The sequence below is a fragment of the Ischnura elegans genome, chromosome 3 (genome assembly GCF_921293095.1).
Source record: "Ischnura elegans chromosome 3, ioIscEleg1.1, whole genome shotgun sequence".
NCBI classification, from domain to species: domain Eukaryota; kingdom Metazoa; phylum Arthropoda; class Insecta; order Odonata; family Coenagrionidae; genus Ischnura; species Ischnura elegans.
This window is the reverse complement of record NC_060248.1, coordinates 36,725,303-36,749,387: the sequence shown is the minus strand read 5'-3', so window position 1 is coordinate 36,749,387 and position 24,085 is coordinate 36,725,303. Positions and strand designations below refer to the sequence as shown.

Below are 24,085 nucleotides of genomic sequence, written 5' to 3'. Positions count from 1 at the left end.
GTGAAATTAAATCTTTGTTTTTGTTACATGCTAGAAAAAAATACTTGGAAATTAACACTCAATGTGTTCGGAAATGTTTAAAAATATTCATACTTCCCTTTTTTCAGTAGAAATAGAATTGTGCCGTTGTTCAATTTTTCCATTCGTCTTATCCCGGGTAATATTCAGGGACGCTAACTTGAAAAAAAATATTGGGGGGGCCCAAACCGGGGATCTTGCCGCGGTAAATTTTATAAGTAGTGAGTTTTAAGTTTTTTAAGCATTTTAAAAGAGTCATATGATCAACATTAGAACCATGATAACTCCAATCTCAATATCTGGACACTCCGGGGAAAATCGGCCAGCCTGGCACATTTTTTCTTCACACCCATAACGAATTTTTGAGGGGGCTCGAGCCCCCTCAGGCCCCATGGAGTCGGCGCCACTGGTAATATTCATTCAATTTCATTTAGAGAAGTGCAGCCAATAGCATATTTGCATGTGGGGTAGACAATTGTGTACCTATACAAGAAATCATGCTTCCATTTTTATTCTTTACAAATATTTATTTTTATTTATCAAGCACTGTACATTTCTGGACAAATATTACAGAAAAAATTATACATTCACTCCGTAATCGACATTAATTCATTCATTATGAATTCATAGATAACATCTTGCAATCACCACATCATGAATTAGACATTTCTCTGAAAACAAACATTGACCTGTTGCAAAATCCAAGCAAATATGAAAACTGTTGACGAATAAAATGCATTAACTACTGGTTTGGTAAGGAAAGGCGGTTATATTTTTTTCGTAATTATTTTGTACTAAATAGGAGGGTCTATTTTCGATATAACTTAGAAGTATAAGTCAGCTGTATAACATATAATGGCATTAAAGATGGGACTTTAATGTCGATCAGATATTATTTTCCATGTATCTTCCTTGTCTAATAGGGTAGGTTTAATTAATAATTCCAAATTACTTTTAATAAATGAGTTCCAACTATATTTTTTGAAAAACAACATAGAGGATGCATCCAAAACAAACATACCTCATCCAAAGCCCTGAAAATCAGTCATTTAAAGTGGAGGTGATTAGTATATATGCAACACTGGAGTCTATGGCGCTGTGCTGCATGCATACGCGATAATATTTCCCTTTGAAGGCGAGTTAGATCGTTGAAAGACAAAGTAAGGGGTCTAGTTCGGTGTTACACATCTTGGGCAATTGGTAATGTTGTGAAATTTTGATTTAAATTTTATTCTGGCATTATTTTGAGAATATTATGTTTTGTTGACCTTTTTCCTGAAATAGAGAAACATCAGATCTGAATTTGTGGAGCTACTCTATTGTAAAGGAAACATGAGATTTCGGATAGTACCACCCTACCTTATTCCCTAATAGTGAAGAAGGGAATGGGCAAGGAGGTCTGTCGCAGTTCTCTAGAGAATTTTAGTATTTATTATTTTCCATAGACACTGACTTCAAGACCAGGCAAAATTTGGGTCAGAGATAAATTTACGTTCTTTATTCACAGGGGTTTAACGGTATTTGGATTACGCGCGTTGCGAGGGGCGACGGAACGGCATTCCTCAGAGCAGGTGGAGGCTTCTCTCAAACGTGTAAAGCCTTTGGCACAACCAGCTTGGGGGCGCGGTGGTTGTCGGCGGTGGTTGCCGAAAAAAAATGCATTACGACGCACGAAAGCTTCTTTGGTTTTTCGACGGGGTCACGGAGTGCGGAGCCAGCTGACCTCCAGGCATCCTCATGATCCTATCCCCATCAACAAACCTTTCCTGTGCCCCTAACTCCCCCTTCCACCCTCCATCATCACATTTCTACTCCTCCTGAAGGCTTGATGGAGGAAATGGACGTTGAAGCGCCCTTCATAACAATTAAACTCGGCGTCAATATCCTTATTATAATCCGGATCAAGAAATAAATTATTTCACATGTCAAAAGAGGCGCCTACTTTTCGGGAATAGCAATTGTGGGTTCAGTTAAATTCAGCAGTAATTGAAAGTCTTACTATAAAATGTCTACAAACTACGTTTAAAATTTACTTGTTGTCTTACGTTACAATGATGCAAAGGAAAATCATTTACTTGACTGTGCGTCAATGCTGTTCGCGAAATTTAGGTAGCTGTACAAATCACACCTAATCCTGCTCAAAATCATGAAATCGAGTTAAGTAGGCTTTCAATAGCTAATATTATTATCGATAGGCATATCATGAGTAAGTTAACCTCTTACGCCGCTTTAAGATGCTATGAACTTGCAACCTTGTTTTCATCTTCTCTTCCCGTTAGTTACGCCAAGTCGAATTAAGTTGTTGTGAACAAGTCCTTAAGCAAGATTAGACGAATAAAATCGGAATATGAGGCGAGATTGATTACGTCCATGTCTCCGAGTGTGCTCATAATGAGGATTAATAGTATTCTAAAGTTCCATCTGTAGTCTAAATAACACGAAAATTTTTCCCATCCCTTTCGAGGGGCGGCTACAGCGATCGCTCCATTGATGGAGGAAAAAGATGACCATTTGCCGCGATCATTTTCCAATGATGGCTCGAGGATGGAAATACCATCCCTTTTTCTATCACTCGGCACGTCCCTTTTTCCGTCGCTGTCACCGTCCCTCAGCCAATCAGGACGCAGCTGCTAATAACAGCGATTGTAACGCCACGCTTGGCTTTTAATCGAATGACAGTTTGAAATAAGGAAAGTGACGGAATAAGCGACGGAAAAGGGAACGGTGGGAATGACCATGTTAATAAAAAAAGTGATGGATCGAGCGATTACTCTTCTGGTCCCTGAAAACCTATGGTTGGAGCTATTATTCTGAGGGACGGAAAAATATGATTGTGTGATTCAGGCTTTAGTATTAAGCTCTAACAGTTTTTTATCCAAAAATTCGGTGGATTGTAGTCTGTTCCATGGTCAAATATTTGGGGACGAAGTACTCTGCGAACCTGACGCTTATGAAGGCCAATGCCTCTACGTGTCTTCTACGTAATTGCCTCCCAAGAAATCTTCTGCCTTTTTAATTCCCATCATCGCCCTTTCCCGCCACGGCCCAGGCATTCCTTTCATCCTCTTCGCGTCGTGAGGTTCCCCTTAGTAGGCCAAGAGATAAAAGACCCCGGGGTGGGGATGCGGGCGGATTGACTTCTCCCGGTGCCGACGTGGGATGAAAGGGACGGCGGATGAATTCCATGCAGTCGTAATATACGAGCGGTAAGGATGTGAAACGGTTGGTTCAAGTGGTGTTTTACGCTGAGGTTGCTCATTTTCTTAAAATGAATCCTTACTATTTGTTCACACTTTGCCAAGAGTAATTTAAGAGCTGAAGTTACTCTTGTAAGGTTTTTTAAATCATAAATCAGCATCATCATTTGTATAAATCAACTAAATAAATAATTTGATGTTTTATCTATCGCCCCTTTCACGTCACTTTTTACGCCTTTCTCTCGTTTTCAAGGATGCGCTTTTTAAATTAACACTGTGTAGGAGCAGTTGACGCGAGTGTTGTCTGTTATTAATCACAACTTGTCGCGTAACAAGGAAAATACATGAGAATGAACAGAAATAGAGGGGCATGTTATATTCTTAATGTTTTTGTCTGTAAAATAATAAGTTAGTTATAGCAATTTTCGAACCCTTGTATCCGTATATCCTAGTCGTTTGCAATTCCTCTATACTTTTGACTTCTCATTTCGAATAGATGGGAAAATTCTGATGATGTCTCCCTCAGTTTTCAATGCCGAAAATGAACGAAAACGCCTCTTATATAAATTTCTAGCTTCATCGGATTCTATATCGATTATATCATTTCAGAAGGATAATAGAGCAATGAGATGATTAGGTATAGTACATACATACTATGTAATAATTATATGGTTTTGCCGATATAAAGATCGATGCATCCTCTAAGTCGTGTGTATTTAGAAAAATATTTTTAAAGATGTAATTTCAGTCAGTGTCAGGCCAATGTCATTCAAGTGGTCATCAATTAATCAATGAGATTGCCCAATTCAATGAATGCGGTACCATAAAATGTCTGAGTGCTCTCATAGAATTCTGATTCTTTTACATCAATCCACGCAATATGCCAAAACTTTAAATTGAGCAACGTATTTTTTTTCATTTTGTTTGCTTCCTTTGCATTTTTTGATGATTCATATGAATTCATAAAGGATTTACGATTCACTCATTGTAGTAGAACAATATTATTTTCATAGATTATATTTTCACCCTATTTACGGCAACGTACTGTTTAATTAGTTAATCGTAGAAAAATTGCATGAAGTAGTAATAAGAGATTTGCTCCAATTTATAAAATTCGGTAGGCGGACAGTTTTTTTTCTGAAGGTGCGGAGTATTTTAAAGTGTATTTATTTTCTTCGATGATGAATTTCTCGTGAATCACGATAGGCAAGTTGACTGGGTTGTCTGATGAAAGGGTCAATCGCTGACTTCCGACGTAGCCATCATGTGAACGAGCTCTTCATCATGCGCCTGTGTGAGCGTAGTTACAGAATTATTAGAAGATAATAAACTTTATTTCATTGCCATCGACGGCTGAGTGACCTTGTCTCAGAGTTAAAATAAAAAGATATTATTCATCTCCAAATTTCGCCGTATAAGATGGACCGTCGACTTAAGTTTCTTGTATGAATTGTCACCAGTTTTGGTGGTGGTTAAGTCTTAAACTATTTTCGAGTAAATATTTATATATATAATATTTTTATGAAAACTTTTTACAATAGAATTAATTTGATTCATTTTTTACAGTCTCACTCACAGGTAATCGTTATACCTATTCATAGGGTATTCATCGATAAAGTAACATTAATACACTCACACTCTCACGCAAAGCAAACAGAATATGACCGCCAAAACTTCCGCATAAAAAAAACTAATGGCACAGTTTATAGTTTTCATAATCTGGTCACCCTCTTACGGATACGAATAAGTATAAAACTCTTTCCCTGTCTTTTTGTTATAGATCGCTTGGGCCAGCTAGACAAAGAAAATTTATGCGAATACGTATGTACGTTAACCATTTTTACATGAGTTTACATGACTTTCCAAACTCGCTGAAAACATCCTTTGGATGACAAGAGAAAGGAAATTCTTCCATCTTCAGTCGTTTGACGAAGAGGAGAATTCCTTTCTGGTGACTACTTGGTGTTCCCTGGTTACACCGCTGTTGATTGTTGTATGAGCCAGGATACTTCGATTATTTCGCAGCGGGTTACAAGAGAACGACTCTGTCGCGGAGCCGAAAGGCGGAACCAGAAAACCTCGCGAAAATACACCCATATGATATGCAATGGGAATCGTTTCAGACTCCAGTTCTTGACTGGACTCTCTCCCCATCGTTTAACCAAAAGCTTAAAATCCCTTAAGATTTACATTCGGAAACGAATTAGATATCGTTCCGAAATCAGTAGTTATCCTTCTAACTGAAACTCCTAGCTTACTGGAGAAAACCTTCAAATTGTTTGTTATAAATGTCCACAAAAAGTTTTTATCTCTATATTTTCAGTCGAAACACAAAATTATGACTCACCACGCTGATCGGTCTCCTAAAATGACCGATATGAAATATTTATAAGTAACAGAGAGGAGAGAGAGAAACTTGTCGCACCATCGTACAATGCTTTGAGCCGGCATCTGATTTGTTAATTGTTATGATTACACATTTACAAAAAAAAACTTTGTCTCTCGATCGTCTCTTATTGATTATATATGTATTTTACATAATATTTGAATCTTTGAGAGAGTTCAATAAAAAAATCAGCTTTAAAAAAATGCACACAATGAGGGGGGTATTTACGGAAGTGACCCATCCCAGAACGTATGGCACCATTAGTAAGGGTGTATGGCAGCCATGCCCATCCTCCCGCTGCCCCTGTGGTGGAACATCTCCGGCTCGGCGTAGCTGTGCCGGTACCTCCCCCCGCCACCCACCGCCGTCCCCTCCGAAGGCGTCCGGTGTGCCTTGGCGTGGAGGTGGTTGAGCCGGGCCGTCTCCCGATCCAGTCCCGGGTACCTCTCGTGCTCGGCCAGCTCGTGGTAGTTTCCCCCGGGGCCCGAAGAGGGCGGTGGCGGCCCGCCACTTCTCCTGCCCCCTCCGCGTCTGACCTCCTCGGCGATGTCGGGCTCGTGGTAAGACCTCCTCTTGAACTCCTTGGCCAGCTCGTTCGAGTTCCTCCTCCGCTCCTCCTCCACCACGTCGAACATTGAGCGCCTCTTCTTGTCTGCTTGCTGCTGTTGGAGCAGGTGGGGAGGGAGGTTCGGGTGCCTGGGGGGAGAGGCAGGGTGGTGGTTGTGGTGATGGTTGGGGGAGGGCAGCGCGGGGCCCGAGGGGGGATAACGTCCCCCGCTGCTCCTTGAAACTCCCCTGTGGCCAACTACTTCTTCAGGGGGTGTGTCCAGGAGGCTCTCCCTGGATCTCCTGTACTCGGGGGCCCTCCTAGGGCCGAAGTATCCGCCGCTGACTCTCTCGAACACCTCCTCCTCCAGGATGTCGGGGTCCTCCAGGTCGTCGTCCGGCGGTGGGCTCGGAAGGCGGTGCAGCGGCGGTGGCGGAGGCCTTCTGGCCCTAACCCGTCGGATTCTCTCGCTCTCCTCGTCTTCCTCCGGCTCCTCCTCGTAGTTTTCCCCGAGGTCCTCGTCCTCGTATTCCTCCTCGGAGGCCCACTCCTCGCGGCCCCTAGAGTGGCGGGGTTCCCTCGGTGTGGGCCTGGGGCCTCTCTGTGGTTGGCCCGAGGAGTTCCTCGGAGATGGGCTGGGCATCCCGCCGTGTGAGGAGGATCCTCTTGGGGAGCCCAGTCTCTCCTTCTCCCTGCGCTTCTGTACGAGTCGGCCTTGCTCTTCGATCCTCTGCCTCTCAAGCAGCAGGAACTTCTCCTTGGCGTCCTGGAACCTTTCCCTGGGAGATAGGGGCCCTCCCACAACAGGCCCGAGCCCGGGCGACGGTGACCGCTGCCTCTCCTCCGGGCGACGCCTCCTCGGGGGGTTGGCGTCTGACGGGGGCCCTGGAGGGTAGGCGGGGGCATTGCTGGAGGGGGCGGAGTCGCTGCCGCCGCTGAGTAGGCGTCGGGCCCTCGGGAGGGAGAGGTCCCTGCTCAGAGGCCTCTGGGGCTGCTGTGGCTGCTGGCGCGGTGGCTGCTGGGTCACCTTGGGGTGCCATGTGGGCTGGACGAGGAACATGGAGTCCTCTGACATGGCGGAAGGCTGGCCGCTTCTCTCGTTCCATTCCTCATCTGAGAATAAGAGAAAAAGAGACAGTTAGAGGAATTCGTGTCATATAATTAGAGTCGGTTTGTTATTGCCTTTCTCAATGAGCTGTTTTGAAAAAAATATAATTAGCTAAAATATTAGGTCAAATTTTTTCATCCGAATGGAAACGTGAAGTCGCGAATTCAAAGAAACACAGCAACTGGAGTCAGTACCGACAGATATGCGAAAAAAGATATTGTGGAAACTTACGAAACAATTAATCATGATGTTTTGGAAGACTGTCTTTATCCTTCCTCAGATGTTAGAGTAAGGATACCACTTTTTAAAAGAAGAAGATTGCATTGATTTAGATTCTATTTATATAAAAAGTGAAGTCAGTCCGTATTATTTAACGTCGTTTTATAAGTAGGTAGCTAGTGTAGTGTATAAAATCTTCTTCATACACTGTATTATGTATATTCCGCCTGCCTCTTGCTTTGATGATATTTTCCCCACTTTATTTGTTCACTTCATAACTGTTGACTAGTCACTTAAATGATTGTGTTTAAGATCATTCTAAAATTTTCACGGTGATGTGATCATTTTTCTATATCCTCGGAATTTTTCAAGGCTGATAACGAATTACGTTCCACATCTCGTTGCACTCGTAAAATGAGACCAGAAAAAAACCATGCTAAGTGAAGCACCCATCATCAAGTGGAATGCAAATTAGTTTTTCGATAAACTTTTTGCTCTACATCAAAATCCGGGTTCACGGAATCTAGTTGGGATCGCAGGGATGCGTTTAATCTATGATTGAACCGTTAGATACGTGTGGCATATAGGTGGATAGTGGTGCGAGTCTTTGGCTAGTCCAAATTGACCGAGGAGACGGGATAAGGCCAACATGATGAATTCATCGTCACGGATCTCAGATGTTAAAAATGGAGTCTGGTGTGACGAGATTCCTTAGCAATTTCCGGAGATGCGGCCGTTTAAATCTCCAGCCGGAAGGGTGAGGATGAGCCTGTAGTGGTATTCAAATCCCTCGGAAGACCTCACCACGGAGTGAAAGTGTTTCTTTGTGCCTGTCGTCTCACCTCTGACCTTCTGGGAATGTGACGGGGCCTCTCAGGTGCGCCGCCGTGAGAACAATTCAAAAAGAAAGCTAAAAACCTTCAAAAGCGTCGGAGAATAGTCTCCTCTCAAGTGAAGCGCATGGAATGTATTTTAAAAACTACCAGGGATGGCAGGTGAAACGAAACAAAAATGTTTCGTTTCGACCCGGAGGGAAACAAAAATACGAGGCCTGGGTTTAGTTTCGTTCCTGCACGAAATTATAAACACCAAGGAGTTTAGTTTCGACCCGGGACGAAACTTAATTAATCGAAACTCCTCTGCTCATAGTTTTGATTCCAAAATTTGAGTGGAGTGGGATAACAGAGAATAATTTCAACGCATTACGTTTGACACACGTGTAGGGAGGTTAAAAAATTTAGCTTAAAAATCGAATGGCCAGTTTGCGTTCATCGTTCTCCTGTTAGTGGTAAAAATATGAGTTCCCCAAGCATCTAATGGCGGTAGGCCAAACCTTGCTCTTGAGTCGCGCGATGTCGTTTTTGGTTCGATCAAGGCGGTCAAAGTCACTTTTACTCTTGCTGTCGGCGCGGGGAGAGGGGGGAAGGGGAAACTTGGCGTTGTTATGTGAAGTTTTTGTTGTGGAAGTGAAAACTCCCTTAGAGGCACCGAACACTTTTTGATGAGATAAATAGTACGGACTCTCTATCAGGGATGGAAAGTGAAACGAAATAAAAACGTTTCGTTTCGACCCGGAGGGAAACGAAAATACGAGGCCTATGTTTAGTCTCGTTCCTGCACGAAATTAAAATCATCTAGGAGTTTAGTTTCAACCCGGGACGAAAATTTAATCCCGGGAACGAAACTAAATTAATCGAAACGCCTCTGCTCATAATTTTGATCCCAAAAGTGTGTGGAGGGGAATAAGAGAGAATACTTTCGACCCATTACGTTTGACACACGTGTAGGGAGGTTAAAAAATTTAGCTTAAAAATCGAATGGCCAGTTTGCGTTCATCGTTCTCCTGTTAGTGGTAAAAATATGAGTTCCCCAAGCATCTAATGGCGGTAGGCCAAACCTTGCTCTTGAGTCGCGCGATGTCGTTTTTGGTTCGATCAAGGCGGTCAAAGTCACTTTTACTCTTGCTGTCGGCGCGGGGAGAGGGGGGAAGGGGAAACTTGGCGTTGTTATGTGAAGTTTTTGTTGTGGAAGTGAAAACTCCCTTAGAGGCACCGAACACTTTTTGATGAGATAAATAGTACGGACTCTCTATCAGGGATGGAAAGTGAAACGAAATAAAAACGTTTCGTTTCGACCCGGAGGGAAACGAAAATACGAGGCCTATGTTTAGTCTCGTTCCTGCACGAAATTAAAATCATCTAGGAGTTTAGTTTCAACCCGGGACGAAAATTTAATCCCGGGAACGAAACTAAATTAATCGAAACGCCTCTGCTCATAATTTTGATCCCAAAAGTGTGTGGAGGGGAATAAGAGAGAATACTTTCGACCCATTACGTTTGACACACGTGTAGGGAGGTTAAAAAATTTAGCTTAAAAATCGAATGGCCAGTTTGCGTTCATCGTTCTCCTGTTAGTGGTAAAAACATGAGTTCCCCAAGCATCTAATGGCGGTAGGCCAAACCTTTAATTTATTCAACCATAATTCGTACTCGGTGTGTGGGTCGAAACTAAACTGTTCGAAGAAGCACGTGGTCCATCCGGTGCGAAATGTAATCAGTGTTTCGTTTCATTCCAGGTGTTTAATTTAGTTTCGACCCGAAGTATTTTTGACTTAGATTTCCTTTCGACCCTGAGTTTAGCTCCCTGGGTTTAAATCCATTTCTTTTCTACATCTAGCTCCCGGGAACGAAACTATTGAAATTTTACTGGTTTTGACTTTCGTTTAGTTTCTATTGCCATCCCTGAAAACTACAAAGCGCTCCGTTCCACGTCTCTGTTAGACGTGTTTGCAGAGAGGTAGGCAATCAATTTTTTTAATGACTGGAAGGAATATGTTTCAATGGTTGGATTAATACGCTACTAATCGAAGGATACCTACGAGGACTTGCATCAGGGCAAAAAAATAAAAATATTTCCCTAAAAATATCCTCCGTATCAGGAGTGCCGACGAAAGATATTGAATCTCGAACACCCTGAATGTGCGAAATTCTCACGTCTGGGATGAGTTCAACAATCTAAATCAACCGTTGAGTTGATCACGAATGAATTTATCACCGAAAATGAGTGATTTGTTTTTTTTGTGAATTTTTTGTGAATTTTGTGAATTTATCACCGAAAATGAGTGAGTTGATCACGAATGAATTTATCACCGAAAATGAGTGATGAAATGAAAGAATATTAAATCAATTTCTACTTCAGTCTCCACCTTTTATCTGATTTTATATCTCAATTACTAGGGTTAGATTAGTACTTGGCTAGGGGTAGATTAGTGTACTTAACCAACAATGAGTGTTACTTTTTGTCTCGAGGAGGTAAGGCCCGTCAATTACCCATTGCTTACCCCCAGTATCCACCACTGCTGTCATAATAACTACACCTACCAATTGTTGATTACACTTTCTCAGGTACTCAGACGGCTAGATTTTTCTAGTCCCTTTTTTACACGATTCCGAAAACCTCTGCGTGGAGGGTCGTGGAGGTCAGTTTTGTGGCACGTGTTTACACCCACGCTCTTTTGCACTGGCCGTCGCAAGATACCGTTTCTCCTTAGGCTCATTAACTCAACGGATTTATCCCTTCCTTGGGACGTTTTAGGTCTTTCTCATCGACTGGGCTGGGATTCCATAGGAATAACATTTTTGGCGGCGGGATCCTTCGCGCCCGGCATGACGTGGGTAACCTCAGCTAAGTCTTATCCTTTCGAATATGCCGTCGGATTTCGCACCCATTTCCTCTTATGCATTAGGGAGCCCTTATTATATTTGACGGTTCATGTGGGAGAAGGTGAAATGGATGGAGAGGAAGAGGAGCGACGAAGTGATAGAGATGGTGGGCGATGAGAGGAAACTTCTTGAGGAGATTCGAAGGAGAGAAGAAGGTTTGAATGGAGCGAGTACTAAGAAAGAATAAATGATAATCTCCTCAGTCCCGGGACATTTGCCGTTATTTTTGGTCTGATTTCATGCTTTCTGGATTATTAGATGTTAAAAAACCACATTAGCGATTTATGTGCCTCTGTATGCTGTAATGCATCTGTCAGGAAGCACTGAAGAATTTGCTATAATGACATTTCCCTAAGCCAAGAGATAAAAAATTCAAACGTCAATGTATTGTATGCAATAGGCCAGTACCGAGGAGATGCCTTTAATGTTCTTCTAGCTATGCTGCCGGTATTCACACATAATAACGCCATTTTTAAAGTTAACATTGTCCAGTTGATATGAAGAAAAAAAGAGCTCATTAGTGGAAAGAAGATGAGAGATTTATGATGACTATCCCCCGTTTTTGTGTTAGATTCGACCTCTAAATAATATGGATTGAGTAAGTCGATTCTTTGTGAATAATGAACACCTTAAGGCAGGAACTATGTACTTTTCATAAAATCTACCAAACACTAAAGCGGTTTCGGCACTGCCGGTTTATTGTCATAGGAGCTCCACTACACTGGAATGATAATAGCAGCATTAGCTTCATGGTGTTGTGGTAGTATCTAAACCTGTGGAATGTTGAATAAATAGCTAGAAAAATACATTGTTTATGTCTAAGTACTTGCCCTTACAAGGCTTTCAGTGGGTATGGGAGGAAACCACATTCATGATGGTATTCAAGCATTGGAGTATTTTAAACGGGGTACATATTTATTACATCTTTGAAGTAAATGCTTTCGTAAATCTCTCTCAGTTGATGATTTACTGACAAAATTCACAAATTATATTGTGTACATTGTGAAACTCATTTCGTTGGCTACTAATGACAAACTTTTACGAGACCAATGTTTCCATAAAATTCTTCGCCTTTCGAAATTACAAATCGTGTTTTAATTTATATGTATTTGCCAGGACTTATTCCATTTGGGAATAATATATGATTTCATCTCGAAATAAGGTCCTCGATTCGGTGAATTCTCCTATTTGATGCCGTTCAATTTTCGTAAAAACGGGTTTTTATGGTAACGGGGTTCACGAGCGAGGCATATTAATTCGTGCGGTTATTACGAAATTCGGGATTTTGATGCATAAATTACTCTCTGAATTTGGTCCCGACGTATCTCGCCTCGGGCGCCTTTGCCAAATCTCTTTGATAGTGTGATCACATTTCTTGAAAATACGCGTCTTAAACGCATTTCTTATTTCACGCGAAAAGCCGTGCTGAAAGTTGAAAATTGGTATTCGAAGGGAAGATATTTTTTTGGAAAATCTTAAACATGCATAAGCGACTTAAAAGGATACGCGATGATAGCCTTTCAAAAAAAGTATACCGGCACGGAAAGCTCTTTCTCTCCACAATGGGTCAGAGGTAGAAAAAACGTACTTGCTCGTCGGGTGGATGTCATCGAAAAACAAATGGCATGGAGGGAAAGAATCGTGAGGGTGGAAGTTTCACGAAAATATGAAGCTCATTCATTTCCCCTTTTTTCACAGTAGATGATAAAAGTTATCCCTAACTCGGTAACTGTTTGCTTCGCTGTAGGAATCACAATATTTCTCGCAGTGTATAATTTGGATTTTTTTTTGAAAGCTTGGAAGCAGAATTTTTAACTTTAATAAATCCATGATATAGGTATTGTGTGAAAAAACATTTGTGAAATTAAAAAGGTAGAATTACGACTGAATATGTGGATGGATTGGAATATTTACGACAGGTCTAAGCGATGACCATTAGGTAGTTTAAACGCTAGACATTTTACTTATTTCATTTGCGATTCCGCTTGGGAAAAATTTTTGCAGATCAAGGTCTAAACACTCAACCCTCAGCGAGCCCATTCAATAAATACTTGCAAGCGTCGTCGTGCCGGTGTGTCGAAGGGAAGAGGGCGATCAATTTTCTAGTCTCTTCACATTCATATCTCGGTGCCATTTCATTTGACGAGCTAAAGAGAATGAATCCCGTATACCCCCGCAATTGACCCGAGCTACGTGCAAGAGGTTTCCTCACCGTCTTCTCTCCGACGAGGCAGACACGACTTCGCTGTGCTCAAAAGACATTTATACTGCGCAGGGACGAGAGGGAGATGTATGGAGGATGCCAAGGCCGGCACCTTAAAACGCATTACGCAAAACCCACAACACGATTCGAGGAAAGGTTATGATGAGCTTAACTGTATTTTCCAGCCTCTTGTCTCATCTCTGCGTCTCTTCTTCATTGGCGCTTCCTTCAGGGGCAGTTTATCCTACCAGTAATCTTACTTGCCAAAATGCATTTCAAAGGCAACCAGTAGCCAGGAATTTCGTTTGGGGGGGCGGGGGAGAGTCCAAAACCAGGGGGGAAAATTTTTCTAAAACGAAGTACTTAGTAGAGGGTTTTAATCTAATTTTAACAATTTTCATAATAGAAAGAACTTCATTTGTTTGAGAAATATTTTTTACATTCATGATTTTTCAATAACTTGTTTTCTTTTATGAAGGAAAACAATTTTGTTTTTATATTTCGGTGGGGGGGGGGGGGATTTGGACCCTCCCTTGGCTACGCCACCGAAGGCAACCATCATAAAATATATTGTACAGAAAGGTTTCTCGGGTTTTTCACCGGGAAAGCTGTACCTCCATGTCCCCCGACGTCGCTCATCGAAACGTCGAGAGACAGAGGTGGAGCTTACCCGGTGAAAACCCGAGAAACCTTTCAGCACTTGATACGCCGGGAGAATCTAGAACTATATGATAGCTTTATAGATCTTATTGAATTCAAAATTTGATTTAAATTTGTTTCAAATGTTTATTTTTGCTTTTGTTTACGAAGGCGTAACCCAGATGTTTGAAAGAAGCGGATGGAATTGCGATCTAACTTCCTTGTGGACCTATTTGACATGCACACATGCAAACCGTGCATAGCTACGTCCTTTTGGTTTAAAAGCTTGACATAGCGTTAGTTTAGAAGTACACATAAGCATTGAATTTTCCGTGGCTTGTGTACCCCGACTTTTCCCTATAACATCGCTATATGTCTATATCTCTCTCTTCTCTCCTCAAACATTTGTTTCAGTTGGTTTGTAGTCAGCATTTTGTCCTCTCAAGGGTTGTTTCCATTGACGAATAAATAACCACTGGATTTGATCTCTCATACTTTATATCGGAAAGAGCTTCTTTATGAGACTTGCCCTTTTCCTTTTTGCCTTAATACCATCTTCAGTTGACTTGACATATCACTCTGTGTCTAATAGGTCTCTTTAAAAGTGTTGCCGGCATCGGTGGCGCCGGGGTAAATCGAGATCACGTCCCCGGCTGCTAACCTAGAGGTCGCGGGTTCGAAACCCGTCTGGGTGGATTGATCACCATCCACGGCATGGATGTTTGTGATTGTCAATGAAGTTAATCGTAGGAGAGGACAATGTTGTCCTAAATTCGCTTGAAAAATAAAGACGAAGTTATTATTATATAAAAATACCCAACGAAAATAGTATTAATTTTGAATCGCTTAGTCGCGATTTGAGCGTCTTTCAGCGAGGTGATCGTCTCGTTGGTTGTGTGGGCTGGGGCTTATTCCCCTTCTCCTTTTCTTCCCCACCCACTTCCCCCTCCATCGTTTCCCATCCCGCCCATCATCATCCGGGCATCATCGAGGCCGTGAGATGCACGGGTCACGAAGCGGACCTGCAACAGCGACCGTGACATCACGACATGATATCGCGCTTGCGTTTTCACCATGGGAATTTTTTCGCCCGGCCTCTTCGTAGAAAGGAAGAGAGGGCGTGATTTATGTAACTTTTTTTTCTTCATACAAGAGTTGTGAGCGAAGCCAAACTCCGTTTCGTTGCACGGTTCATATATTTTTTTTCAGTGAATTACGCCACAATTATCGCGCGGTTCGACAAGAGTCGGTCTTGTTAGCCGCTTATCCCACTCATTGTATGCGTCGAGAGCTGGAGTTAAGTTGAAGCTCATGGTATCAAGTGCACGAAAAGGTTGTGGTGTCAGGCGTGATTTAATGTTCAAGTAGACTGATTTGAATGAACTATTCACTGAAAATACAAACATAATGGATTGGAAATCGCAAATAATGATAATACCCACTAAATTCTTGGAAGATGGTTGATATATTTCAATATCAATAAAACTAATAAATAAAAGCGAACAAACTATGTATAAATCCACCGATTTATTTTTTGTGGTACTACTAGTTTCTACGCAGCGGCGTCATCATCAGGTACCTAATGTTTCGCCGCTGCTAGTAGTACCACATAAATAAATTGGTGGATTTATACATAGTTTGTTCGCTTTTATTTATTAGAATGAACCTCCACAAAGTTTAGTCTGTTACGATAGAGATTATCAATAAAACTTTTTCTAAAAAAATGATGACGTATTATAAAATAAAAAAATATAGACCGACCTTGGAGAACTAAGAAGGTATTACTATAAATATCATTGGTCGCGAAAAAACACATAACTTACTATTGGAAATGTCCTAAGACGCAAATATATGTATATTTATTTTGAGGGCACGATGGAAGAAACGGCGGTAAAAAAACAACTGAGCTAGGCCAAGGACAAAAAGCATCAATCGATGATGCATCAGAGGAAGATTGTCAAGAACTATACTTTTCACTTAGGAACAAGTAAGAATGTGGTTGGGTTCAATCAGCCAATGTCGCAATTGAGAGATTGATAAAAGTTTAGGTGTCATTTGCGTTGTTCTAAATATCATAGGAATGGATTTGAAGAGGGATAAAAGCAATGAATTCGGTGAATGATATCGCGTGCTAGATAAAAGCGGTCGTTAAGCTATTTACAGGGCATTATACAAACTTAATAAGCTGAAATTAATATAGTCCATTTCTTTGTTTGACAGAAATAATGTCGCCAATAGGGTGGAAACCTGGGAATGAGTATTCTTGAACAAGCTGGCATGAATCTTCCTCTTTGAAAATATTAGTTTTGGTGCCATGTCGCCTTCAAAATTTTATTCAAGCTTGAACAATGCAAATTATTACAACCAGCTTATTTTAAATTGCTATTGTAGATAGCAGAAAGATTTTTTCCCAAATATAGGCTTCTATTAAGCTTGGGTAATTTCACCCTTCGTGCAACCAAATTCTTCCAAATTTAGTCCCTAGATATTTTATCAACGGCATACGGGCGTCATACATCCCTGAGTGAGTCATGTGTTTGAAAGCAGAACTCCACATACAGCCAGGACTCTACATGCGCTTTGGCTCGAATAAATCAGTCTAAACTCCCATTCCGTTTATGAAAATGAACATTACATGGAATTTGCATGCATGCGTCCTTGTTTATCAAAATCTCGAATCGTCCGACGTATAATGCCTAATTTCCGCAGGTACTGCACTCAAAAATAACTATATATTTTAGAATTATTATTCCTTGGTGAACTTTTCTCGTTTGGATCGCGACGATATCTCATATCTCAAGCTCATCTTTTGAATCAGATCTGTGGCCATCATCAAACTGAACAAATGCTCTCGTAACTAGGGGGAATCGGCCCTCCAGGCTTGTGGGAAGGCAGGCCTATCCGTTGTTTCGGGCGCGTTAGTATGTGTGGCGAGGCAGAAGGAATGGAAGGGTCCCATGGCACACCGTGCTTAGATTCACGTTCCGGACGAACTGCACGATTCCGAATCAGACCCGCGGCGTGATCGCCGTACTCCCTTCCATCAATCATCGTGAGATGAGATACACCGAGGATAGCCAATTAAATGCACTCATTCTGAAGGCCCATTCTGAATGCGTTTGGATTTCCAACTTGCGATACTTATAAGTTTCATCTGAAAGACTTTTTCCTTATCGGAGGGATATTAGATGTGGACGGAAGGGATAGAGCACGATCGTGGTAAGCCCTTGAAAATAGCTACTCGTGATAAAGCGAAGGTGACCCCACACGTTTACTATTAAACACGTTTAACTCTACCTACTGTCAGCATATCGATTGGCGACAATGGAAAGTGGCCTTGTGTACACCAATTTAAAAGTGCGTAGCATGATAGCATATTTAATGGCCTCCTTGAAAATCATCTGTCATAATATTCGTGATAGAATAGTTTCGTCATCCCCATTCCAATAGGTTCCTAATTTCAATATGAGGAATTCTGAACCACATGTCCTTCCTCATTTCCGTTAGACCTTAACTTTTCAATGGTAGAAACGGTTCAGGAATGATTTCAATCTTGAGTTCCGCTTACGAAATAAATTAAAATTTACCGTACCTAAGAGTTCTTACATAATTTTCCTAGGGACAAAAACACTTGATGGTTGATTTTTCGTTTGAAATCCAAAACCCAAATAACCAATAGAACAGCCACCATAAGTGAACTCCTATCTTAGCAGTTCGTAATTCTGTTCACTTGATTGACGACCTAGAAGTTGGGGAAAATTTGTCCAGATGAGGAATTCATTTTTCATGCTGATACTCTGGAAAAATAATTGCGTAGTAAATAAATTACGTTCTCAATTATGAAATGTAAGGACTTATTATGACTTGATATCTGTTGAGTCCTTTGAAACAAGTACCCTCTTCATTATACTTAATGCGAATTTTTATGGGACGGAAACGAAGAAATATGTTGGTAGTAGTGAGATTTTCACGAACTTCTATATATTTAGTGAATGTGGCGAAAAAATAGATTTCTTAGGAACTTCCTCAATAATTCTTAATTTCTTGTGAATCGTATTTTTAGGCTCGCGCAAACAACAGGGAAATAACGAATGAAAGTAAGATCTATGTGAAAAACAGATTGTGTAGGTATATCTTGTGGTCGCGTCCTACCTTTGTACGAATCTTCCTCCGCTGTAGCCAATACGATAGTTTTGGCCATAGAGTCGGTAGATTTTTAAAAGTGAATTCTTGTTGAGAGCCTACATTAGTATTATATTTTGTGACATAGTCTTGGAGGTAATTTTATTCCCGAAGAACTTCCGTATGCCCAACTCACCATCTGATAAGCACCTTCATGTTATTTTACATTGAGAAAGATTTAATCCAGAGCCGTGCCAGTAACATTCACTGGCGGTCACGCCAATAATTCACCAAAGATGCATTACCTATCGTGGCCGAGCGATGACCCTACGGTCTGGTTCATTGCGTTTCAAACGTGAAGCCAAAAAAAAATAACGCATGAGATGGTAGTTCGTCACTTATGTTGGCTCTCAGGAAAGAGAGCCTTCGTAAATGTCTGATAAATAGCATGGCAATGCTGTTGAGACGGGTGCCTGAACGCAGTGTGACCGTCGATTATCTCCGGCCAAAAAGAGCGTCGGAGAAAATAGTTTTATGGAACGGGCGTGTGTTATGATCGTTTCGGAGGTTTTGTGCCGCATGCCACGGCGTAACTAGGTGCTTCTTTATTCATTAGACATGGGGGGAGGAAAATGGTGAAGGGGAAACAGGGGTGGGGGGTTGAAGGTTAAAAGAATCGTGGAAAAAAATTGCTTCTCCTCATCCTACTCCGAGCTCCTCTGTGCATCCCGTCTGACTACGCCTCAGGGGTTAAAGGTAGTTAGATACGAAGACGAGGCGAAGGAAACTTAATTAAGGATTTGCCTATAGATGGGCAGCCGGGCCGAGGGCGTGATGCCCTGTGGAAGGGTTTCGCGTGAAGGAAGATTATCCACGGAAGAGAGCCTCCCTATCGTCGTATAGAAATGGCCACAATAATGCGCGGTCGCCCTTTCGACTCGACTGCATTGTTGGACCATGATTTATCTTCCCTGGAAGGCGAAGCTGTATATAATTATGTTCCCCGTTTAGGATTACCTACCTCGGCACGTAAAAAATGCGCAAACAGCTTTGAGTTTTAAATTGTGTGCATGAGGGAATATATTTTACCCAGCCGTGACTTCATTTTTGTTATTTCCGCTTTGTCCGCGGAAATGCAGAGAGTGATGAGGTTTGAATTGTTTAATAATCGTAAAATTAATCAGATCGATTTACGCGGTCATCATCTCGCAGTCATTTATGTCTCGAATATCCAAAATTAAAATCTGATGGGAAGAAAGGGCATTATTATTAGTATTCTACCGATTAAGGTAGGTTTTCATGGAGTATGCAAGAAGCGAGCTGGGAGCCTCCCTTTGGTACACGAAAAAATGCAGCGTAGAAATTCCATGTTTTATGAAGCATTCCTTTCTATTACTCCACGCGAAGGGTTAAAAATCTTGAGTTCAGATTTATGAGGTAGTTTTCTGTGAGCACGAGAAAAGAAAACTTATGAAAAACTGCGAATGTCTGCTCTTAAAAAGTGAAGTCTTAGGTTTTTCATTCATTGCCTGATAGTGTAGTTCATTAATAGGCAAAACTAAGTGTCTAAGATCGACATCGATCTTAGATAGATCCGATCGTTCTCATCTAAACTGAATTCGGCTGTCGAGGTTCCGTTTCCCGATAAACTACACCTACACTAGAAAAGTGGTTTAATGGGTGAGTTTTAATTCGCCGAATGATATAATCAGCCGGCCAAATCACTTACGCATATGAATAAATGAGGAATTGTTTTCCCTTGCGGAATTTCAAATTAACCGGAGAGATACCAGTAATGCCCAGGACATTAGCTAGATTTAGATAAGCAGAATGTGAGTTGTAGGTATCACCTTTGTCTGAACCCATGACATCTATTCTATAGTCAACGCCTTGCCCCAGGATCACATTCCTAAGAAACCATTTGTCTTGCACCGGAAGAGAGGAAAGTTAGTTGGCTCAGGTGTAATTTATCCTTCTCTCAGTTGTAAAACTCGGGTCTTCCTTCATATTACTGTAACAAATGAAGAGACATGCGATCTTTTAGAGCTAGCAGAGGATATTGAAATTAACTCCGTTGGGCTCACCCAGTATTGATGCTCCGAAAATGTGTTAGGAACGTGTTTCCTGCGTAACTTTTGCACATGAGCCATGTGGCCAGAACCTCATGGTGCAAGTGCTTCCATCATTGCCTTGGTTTTATTTAAATAAAATACGAAGGTTTTAGAATTGAGGGAGTAGTTTTGAGAATTGAGGAGAATTTAATACGTATGGTAACGAGTATTTTGAAACTACGGGTCTAACTTACATTCACCATTGATAATTATCGATATAAAAGACAATTTTTGGGCCCTCATCAAGACTTTGGGACTTGAAAAAGATTATCATTCTCCTTACATCTTGGTAGTCAAAGAGGAGTGCATCTAAGAAATTATCGAATTGTGGAAAGCCGCAGTATTAAATACGCTTAGATTGGAGAACTTTCTCCCCGCTTATCATGGCGAGCAAATTCTTGGCTCATACGCCAGCATCAAGTTTAGCTTACTGGGATAGATTTCTGTAATTAGACACGTCGTTGTAAATCTGAGTAATGTCATAAATGCGTATGGAGACAAGGAATCTTTAAAATAGGTTTTGCATTCTCTACTAGAAAACTGAGGTGCAGCACAACTTCGGTGTCCTTTAAGGTAAACATTATGACGTTTTACTCTTTTCATTTCATAACCTTCACTGAATAACTTCTTACAAGACGTTTTACCAACCACTAACTCATCTTGTTTTAGCCTAAAAATGATATTTGGAACCTCTGGAAACTCCTTTACCTGCAATTGCTTTGCATATAACATTCCAGGTGCCACCTTTCTTTGACGTGGCTGAGTCTTGCGACGCTGTCTCCCGTGGAAGGATAGGATAACTTGCGCGTATCTTTATTTCCCATTTGGTTTTCGAAAATGACGTACATTTTCCCCCTTTTCCGGGTAATTTTATTTCTATGCCACATGAAAGCTCAGATTCAAGGGCGTACCGAGGATCAGAATTAGGGGTGGGGGGGCGAGGGGGGCAATCCATGGTTGTTCAAGTTGTAGGTAAGATTTAAGCATGGAAAAGGTGATGAAATCAACATTTTATGGAAACTACAACAGCTTTTCATTAGTTTTTAAAATTATTTGCTTGAAAAAATATTATTTTCCTTAAAGACATTAGCGATTTTTGCTTATAGGGGGGGCTTCCTGCCTTTTGCTGGGTACGCCTATGCTCAGATTGTCTACAAAATATTAACAGTGCTAATGGTGTAATACAGAGAACAATTGAGTTTCCATTCCACCGGAAACCTTCACTTTAAGGGTTGAGATATTAATTTTCTTGGATCTTAAATAGCCTCCTCCAGTTCATTTTTAGCCTCGTCTTTGATCAAATAATGTCTCATTCACGGATGGCATTTTAATATCCAAGCCCGCATCATCGTGTGCCCACCCGATTCGCATACCTCGTTCTCAAGCCCTAACATTAATCATACATGCATTCTCCTTTTTTTTCATGCGTCAGCCCTCCTCTTCCGTTCTTTTCCGCCCTCCCCTCCTTCGCCTGCCCCACTTTGCTCCGTCCGTTTTCGGAATCCTCTCCTATTTCGCACGCATTCAAGTTCTCGCCACTTTACTCTCTTTCCCAGATCGTTTCTGGACGATAAAACTCGACCATGAGTGACGAGGAATGGGAGGTATAATGAATAGAAAGATTGCTCGGATTAATGGTGGGGTAGTACATGATTATTTATACCATAATTCGGGAGTGGAGGAGCCGTGTTGCATGAAATGGATAATCTTGTGCCAGTGTTCGGTCATTTTGTGCCCTTCTGAAGAGCTCAAAATGTTTGGAATCCTGACGACCACTTCTGATCGAGAGTAATTTGCTTGGTGTGCACAATAGAACCCAACAACATCTTAGATGGCGTTATATAAACATTCCGGTTTGACACGATTGTGATTACGACATGCATCGATATAAGAATGATACTCAATTGGAGATTTTTTGCAGTTAGTTTTTAATTTTATAGTGTACAATTGTCAGGCCATGGCATCCCGAGTCTTTCCGACTGGAAATATGTGTGCTATTTTGCATTTTAACTTGCCGATTCTGAAATATTTTGGAAAGTAAATATATGTGCTTTAAATTTTGCTATCAGAATGATTTCTCCGATCAATCTGTTCCATAGTATTGCTTTGTCGATTCTTAAGTTGGAATGATTCTCAGCTCCATCGTTAAATTAACGGCTGCTGTGAAAAGTGGTAACCAGGCGTGAAATGTAAACGAAAACAAGTCGAGTTGATTAAACCAGTCTCCCTCCATCGCAATATAGAATAATAGAATTTGCAAAAATACTTTTCTCTAATCTAATCTTCTTTCCCCACTGATGCCTTCACTACTACCGCAATGCTTCATGGGATTGTGATAAGTCATTTGTCCCCATAAGTCTCAACATCATTCTCAAAACATGGACTCGTTTTTTTAAACAAAATCAAACGGAACTGTAATAAGCAAAAATTATCATTTTTAAAACAAAATTGTAATTGTCTAAAGCACGATACTTGCATTGAGAAATTCATGTATCCCATTCTTGGAGATGGGACTATAAATACTGCTTCAGAACTATCTGCAATATATGATATGATGGTGAAATAACTTATCCTTGATCTTCCTCGAGGCGAGAAAACTGATTAAATCGCCACGCGATAAATAGCGATTGCAAGTTGTTACGCGACTCAACTGAATGCGACAAATTGCGCTTGGAAACTGGAAAAGGACGCAGAGGGAAATCTTCCTCAAGAGGCGGAGAGTATTGAAATGGTTAGAGTGGGCGTACCGGTATCTGAAGGGAGGAGTTCGAGACTTCTTCTTTTTCGACGCGAAAGACCTCGAGGCGACAAGCCAGCCCTCGCCTTCGCGCACGGGAATAAAATGTTTCTTTTTCAAATTTTTGCTCCGCGTTCAATGCAATCGTCTTGTGGCAACGGAGAAGTACCGTTTGCGTAATTTTACTCCCTCAAGATGAAGGAGGGAGAACACGATGAATTCGCTCCCTGGGAAATTTCTCAACTCTCCCACCGCGGCAAGAGCCAGGGAAGTAACTGACTGGCTGATTGTGTGGGGCCCGTTGTGGAAGATAGGAACTGACACACAGCAGGAGAGCCGGTGGAGCTCTGTTATGGACGAGGTGGAATAGAGCGTAGGATGAATAGAAGAATTACGGAGAGTGAAGGAAGGGAAGGAATGCAGGGTGTATGAGTGGTTCTTTGTGTGCCTTGACAATGCTTCGGTAATGATCGGAAGACATCTCATTGTCCGGATGAGTATTATCTTTCCCACCTTGTTTTCACAACTCGCGGATATGTAAATAGCTTGATTTGGTTTGATGGCTTCCGAGATGAGTAGTGCATGTGATCATGATTTCTGGGATTTCACCGCGTTATTTGATGTCTGATTACTACAGCTTCGCTGGCAATCCCACCAGCTTCTCCAGGTTTATGCGGAGCTTAATGCAAAATGGGCCTGTATTCGGCGTATTCTAATGCACAGACCCTTTTTGCATCATACTTAAATTTTGACCTGAAAATGTTGGGGGGGTTGCTGAAGAAAATGGCGTCATAAAACATAAAAAAATGCGCCGAGCTTAAAACTCCCGTAATCTATCAAAATTGTGTGCATTAAGTTAGCGAAAATATTAGATAATAGATAAAGTATCTGGCATTTCTTATCATTTTTTTATGTTTTATCCCGGTAGTATCTTAACTTCGCGACTTTCAATTTGATATTGCATGGCCCATATACATGATACACAGTATTTATAGCTACTCGAAACGTTAAACGCATTGATAGTTACTCCATCAAAAAGTATTCTTTGCGCTATACAATGTCCGCTCCAACCGAAA

General features: G+C 41.3%; 1 protein-coding gene across 1 annotated transcript in view; it reads right to left on the bottom strand.

The window, feature by feature from the left end:
• Positions 1-611: 611 nt before the first annotated feature.
• The window catches only part of LOC124155664 (serine/arginine repetitive matrix protein 1), a 273,079-nt gene continuing 249,605 nt past the window's right edge, over positions 612-24,085 (bottom strand). The window contains exon 2 of the mRNA XM_046529678.1: positions 612-7,261. Within this exon, the coding sequence (XP_046385634.1) occupies positions 5,862-7,261 (1,400 nt within the window). The 3' untranslated portion in view covers positions 612-5,861. The remainder of the gene's footprint in view (positions 7,262-24,085) is intronic.